Source organism: Geospiza fortis, unplaced genomic scaffold, assembly GCF_000277835.1.
Source record: "Geospiza fortis unplaced genomic scaffold, GeoFor_1.0 scaffold777, whole genome shotgun sequence".
NCBI lineage: Eukaryota > Metazoa > Chordata > Aves > Passeriformes > Thraupidae > Geospiza > Geospiza fortis.
In genome coordinates, this window is record NW_005054689.1 from 150,831 (window position 1) to 156,576 (window position 5,746).

At 54.4% G+C, this 5,746-nt stretch overlaps 1 protein-coding gene across 1 annotated transcript; it reads right to left on the reverse strand.

Annotated features, from left to right (window-relative positions):
• Window positions 1-1,151: 1,151 nt before the first annotated feature.
• On the reverse strand, window positions 1,152-4,755 carry TMEM230 (transmembrane protein 230). The gene is made up of 3 exons (XM_005430840.2): window positions 4,628-4,755; window positions 4,151-4,273; window positions 1,152-2,316 (listed from the first exon to the last, which is right to left on the reverse strand). Exons 1-3 carry the CDS (start codon window positions 4,724-4,726, stop codon window positions 2,176-2,178), a joined length of 363 nt encoding a protein of 120 aa, XP_005430897.1. The 5' UTR covers window positions 4,727-4,755; the 3' UTR covers window positions 1,152-2,175.
• Window positions 4,756-5,746: the final 991 nt, after the last annotated feature.

Sequence of the window (5,746 nt, forward strand, 5' to 3'; positions counted from 1 at the left end):
AAAATCCTCAGGCTGCTTTTGTGCTCAGGAAGGGGAGAGGAACTGCTGTGCGCGTGCACATCCACATTCCACACAGGACACAGGAGTGGGAGCAGGGGAGCACAGCTGGGTCAGCACAGAGCCCTGGGAAAAGGGCAAAAATTCTTTATTTTCATCAGGTTGAGAAGGCAGGACCGCTCTGAGCTGGGAGGGGGAAACCAAAGGTGTCTGCATGGTCGGGAGGCCGGGGACATCCAAGGGCTGGGTGATGCCCCCTGGCTGCTGAGGGGACATCCAGGGGCTGGGTGATGTCCCCTGGCTGCTGAGGGGACATCCAGGGGCTGGGTGATGTCCCCTGGCTGCAGAAGGGACATCCAAGGGCTGTTGGAAGTTGGAAGGAACCCACAAGGATCATCCAGGTCCAGTTCCTTCTCCTGTCCCCTTCATTTATCCCATTTAGGTGATAAATGAAGGGGACAGAAGGAACTGGAGTTTATCCCCCCCCTTCCCAAATTGCTTCATCTCCTCCCTCCCTCTTTGCTTTTTCCATCTGAACTTCCACTTCCTCTCCCCGCTCCCCAAACCCAAATGAACGCAGGTTCTTGTGCCCCAGGAGAGGCTGATTCATGGTTTGACGTCAGCAGGAGCGCTCCTGCTAAAGCCTGCTGCAATTGACACATCCCAGCTGCTGCCAGCAGCTCCTGTGTCCCTCGTCCCCGTCCCTCCCCAGCTGGGCTGGCAGCAGGGAGGGAACCTCCAGAGATGGAAAGGGAGATCCTGAATTTAACAATTTCACCAGTTCTGCCTCAGAGTGCAGCGCTGGGATTCACTCAGGGCAGTGCAGGCTAGTGAAGGGTTAAAAAAACCATCTTGGCTCAGGGTTTGGGTTTAATCTGCAGCACTGGAGGAGGCAAAAAGGCAATTCCAGGAGTTCAGAGCAAGGTGTTTGTCCAGCCCTGACGTGTGGACACCTCTGTGGGCCTGCTCTGCACTGCCAGTCACTCCTGCCCCCTCCTTCTGGAATGTTCCACCCACCTGGGGCTCAGGTGGCAGCTGTGGAGTGCTTTGTGCGCACTGACACTGCTGGGGCTGCTCCAGCTCTGCCTCCCTCACTCCAGCAGAGTTTTTAGTGCACTCGGACACCCGTGAAGGTGGGAAGGACAAACTTGGGGTCGCAGAGAATACAGAAGTTTATTCATGTTAAATGCATCCACCTGCATGGCTGCTCGTTGTGCAGGACACTGAGAAGCAGGAGACAGCCTGCCCTGACCTCACAGCAGTGGAGCCATCGCTCTGTTTTCCCTGAATGACACAGCAGCACAGCTGGCAAAGCAATCCAGAGGCGGCTTGGTCAGCACAAACTACACACAGAACTTCACTGGCCTGGGCAGGTCTGCACAGCACATTATCTACACAAGGACCAACGGACTCCAAAAGACACACAGCTGGAGTTCAGGTGTCCCCAGTACCCACATCAGTCAAACCCAAGATTTTTGGTATTTTAAACACTTGAGTCTGGGTTCCAGTCCTTCTCCCAGTATCCATCTGGTGGTTTAAGTGACAAGCAAACTCCAGCACCAGTCCCTGTGAAGGATGAGCAGATTTTGCCAACAGTAGCACAGGGAAAGCTGGCTTGGGGAGGCGTTTGTGGGGAAATGAGCGTGGCCAGGCTGACAGGGGCTCTGGAGCCAGTGCACTGTGTGGAAATCACCTCCTGCAAGTGCTGCTCTCCCCCCTCATCAGACTTTATTTACTCCAGGAGCAGTAGTTGGGCAGCATTTCTGATCGACAGAGAGCAAAAGGAAAATTTAATGATGGTCTGTCTGCAAAGGTAACCCAACAATAACCACAATCTCATGGAAAGCTAAAATAAACTCTAGAAAACACTTAGAGAAAAAAACAAGTATCTGCTGCTGAAACCAGCTGCTCTATTTTTGGAAAATTGCAAGGATTGCCTCGCCCAGGAAGAGCCTCCCAGCGAGCGGAATTATGCAACCCCGAGAGGAGGAAAAAAAATCCCACAAATCCCAAGTTCTTTGCAATTCCTTTTGGTCAATTCCGGGCTGGAGCCCCCACCCCCCAAACTGGAAAACCTGCAACGCCTCGAGGTCAGGACACGCAGCAGCCGAGCCCTGCCGGCATCCCGGGGAGCTACCAGCTCCGAGCAGCCTAATTAGGGCGGGGTTAATTAACAGCTCAGTCGTCGAAGTCGGGGATGTCGTCGTAGGAGTAGCCCCGGTAGCCCTTGGAGGCGTAGTAGGCGATGCGCAGGTGGTAGAAGCCGGGCAGGAACACCAGGATGCCGATGATCAGCACGGGGATGGCCCGGTCGGTCTCCTGCAGGGACACGGGGCACAGGGCTGGGGATGCCTTCAGCTCTAACTTGGGCATTTTCAGCTTTAACTTTGGTATTTTCAGCTTTAACTTCGGCATTTTCAGCTCTAACTTGGGCATTTTCAGCTTTAACTTTGGTATTTTCAGCTCTAACTTTGGTATTTTCAGCTCTAACTTGGGCATTTTTAGCTTTAACTTTGGTATTTGTCAGCTCCTGTGCTGCTTTAGTGTGCAGTTCTGAGCTTCAGGTGAAGTGTTGTAAGCTCTCCTCACAGGGTAGGGAGATAAAACAATTCTTTCTCTAGCTGGGGATTAAGGACAACCACCCAAATTTCAGGCCCAAGAGCACAAATAATGTGAATTGAAGAGGGAAAAACAAGCAGGATGGGATTTCATAGCCTAAAGCTGTAACTGGATAATTTACTCCAATATGCAAATGAAGCAGAACTTATCAAAGTGACAGACCTCATGAGCAGTTGTCCCTTTTGTGACCACTTTGGTTCACCTTGGGTTCATTTTGGGACCATTTTGGTTCATCTTGGGTTCATTTTGTGCCCATTTTGGTTCACCTTGGGTTCATTTTGGGACCATTTTGGTTCACCTTGGGTTCATTTTGGGACCACTTTGGTTCACCTTGGGTTCATTTTGGGACCATTTTGGTTCATCTTGGGTTCATTTTGTGCCCATTTTGGTTCATCCTGGGTTCATTTTGGGACCATTTTGGTTCATCTTGGGTTCATTTTGTGCTCATTTTGGTTCACCTTGGGTTCATTTTGTGCCCATTTTGGTTCATCTCGGGTGCAGCCCTGGCTGGGCTCCTGTGCTGCCCAAGGTGGATCCATGGAGGAGACCCTTTTAATAAATCCCTGCTTGATTCTGTCGCTCTGCTCTAGCTCAGCCTCCCCAAGGCACCACAGTGACACCTCTGTGAGGGGCTCTCCTCCCTCCCACACCCTGCCTGGTCTGGGGCAAGGTTGCCCTGCCCAAGGCAGGTGAGATGGGAACGAATTCTCAGAATGAGGAGATCTGGAAGGTTCTTTGCACCCAAACCATCCTGTGGTTTTGTGATCCATCCCCACGGTGATGACATAAAAACCCATCTTCACCAGAAACATCTCAGCTGTCATCAGGCTGAGCCCCCTTAATCCTTGCTGCAGGGACCCTCGAGGGACCCCCTCCTTCCGCAGGGAGCCCTGGATGTGCAGCCAGGGCTGGGAGCTGCGAGCCCAAGCCAGGGATCTGTGCCTGGAGTGCTGCTGATAGCCCCAGGGGCTGCTCTGCTGCCACAGATAAGGCAGAGCTGAGCTGCCAGCCCCTGAGCCCACAGCACAGGGAGCAGGGGAGAAGCACCCACAACTCCTGCCCATGGGTCACCCCCAGCCAGGTGGGGAAGGGTTACCGAGCCCCACACGGGGCCTGGCAGCTCCTCCCTGTCCCTGCACAGGCTGAGATCTCTGCAGGACAGGGATGTGACATCCCCAGGGACACCCAGCCCTGCCAGGCCGTGGTGGGAATCCATTCCCTGCTCACTCCCTGTGGCTCTGAACTTCTACACCGACCATGATCACAGGATCCTTGAGGCTGGAGGAGACCTTCAAGGTCATCAAGTCCTTGCACCCCCAGGGTCACCCCTAACCCTGTGTGTGCCACATGCTCGTGTTCTGAACCCTGCCAGGGATGGGGACTGCACCACTGCAGCTCTGCCAGGCCTTTCCCACCACAAACCTCTCCTAATTTTGAATTTCAGCCTGCCCCGGTGTGACCTGAGGCTGTTTGCTGTCCCCTGAGGGCTCGGGGCAGCTCTGAGGGCAGTGCCAGGAGTGTGTGAAGCACTCACCCCTTTGCTGATGTACCCTGCCAGCAGCAGGGCTCCGATGATGATGAGGAAGGTCCCGATCATGAAGAGCACCACAGCCAGTGCGATGGCCTTGTAGGGGATTTTGGGTGGGCTCTTCTTGAACTGGATGGAAAAAACCCAAATGTTGAACAGCTCAGCACAGCTCCCCTCGCACGGCAGCACAGATGGGACCCCACAGCTGGCACAGGACAAAATTCTGCTCCTGAGCTGCCCTCCAGGAGGAATTCTGCCCATGGAGAGCCTGCTGGGCCAGCCCCTACTCCCAGCCTTGTTCCCAGGAGGGCTCTTTGGGCTTCCCAGAGAGGAAGGGGCCAGGATTAGGGTTAGGGTTTGGCTCCTCCCGGCTTTGTCCCTCTCTGAGCTGCACAGAGAGACACACGAGCAGCAGCTGCCTGTGCAGGGCCAAGCTGAGGCCGCCCATCCTCGTGGTTTCACAGCTTCCTTCCCCAGTTTTACCTGCAGGTCAATGTATCCATCATCGGTGCTGGAGAGTTTGGAATATTTGACTTTGCTACTGGGGATCCCAGCAGAGAGATTGGTCCTGGACGGCATCATGCCAGGGGGGCCTGGGCATCAGCTACAGCCTGGGGGCCAGGGCAGGAGCAAAAACAGGAGAGGAACTCAGAGATGGCAGTCTGAGAGGCAGAATTAAAGTTTCTGAGGAGAAACTCCCCTGCCAAGGCTGTGCCACCCCAACACAGCTCTGTTCCCCTTCCTAAATTAGAACCTTTCCCACAGAGGATCTAAGCATTTCATTTGAAGCCTGAAATACAGCATGGAGGCAGCTGGAACAATGTAAGGTAGAGCCTGTGCTTCAAACCAGATGGGAATTCCAGGTGTGACCCAGCTCTCCCTCCACCAGGAGCTCCCACTGCCAGAACACAGATGCCCAAACTCTGGCTGCTTCTGAACAGGACAGCAGCAAACAAACCCGAACCAGAGCTAAACAAAGCAGCTTTTCAACCACCAGGAGATGTTGCAAGAGAGCAATTTTGGGAAAAAAAAACCAAACCCAACCAAATAAACACAAAAACCAACGCAAACCAGTGGAAACTGGAATGAGATGGAGCTGTCATGGGGACAGCAGGAGTGACTCAGAGGGAGCAGGACAAGGGGACCCACCCCAAATCCACCCCAAACACCCCAAATCCACCCAGAATACTCCAAATCCACTCCGAATACACCTGAACCCACCCAAACCACCTGAATTCCACCCAAGACGCCCCGAATCCACCCAGAACACACCAATCCACCCGAATCCATCCGAACCCAACCCGAACCCACTCCAACGCACCCAAACCACCCCAAATCCATGTGAACCCACCCAAACCACCCCAAACCACCCTAAATCCACCTAAACCACCCAAAATCCATCCCAAACCCACCGAGCCTACCCAAACTATAACCCGAACCCACCGCAAATCCACAACTCACCCTGAACCCACCCGAACCCAGCCCGAACTCAACCTCAGCCCACCCCAAGCCCACCTCGACCCCCGGCCCTCCCAGCCTCGGTACCGGCCCCGGTACCCCCAGCCCAGGCCTCTACCCCCGGCCCAGCCCGGTACCTGCCCC

Coding starts and splice junctions, on each gene's coding strand:
- TMEM230 (XM_005430840.2), bottom strand. CDS start 4,726: ATGATGCCGTCCAGGACCAATCTCTCTGCTGGGATCCCCAGTAGCAAA. Junction 4,274..4,627: donor ATGGATACATTGACCTGCAG/GTAAAACTGGGG, acceptor TTTTCCATCCAG/TTCAAGAAGAGCCCACCCAA. Junction 2,317..4,150: donor CAGGGTACATCAGCAAAGGG/GTGAGTGCTTCA, acceptor GTGTCCCTGCAG/GAGACCGACCGGGCCATCCC.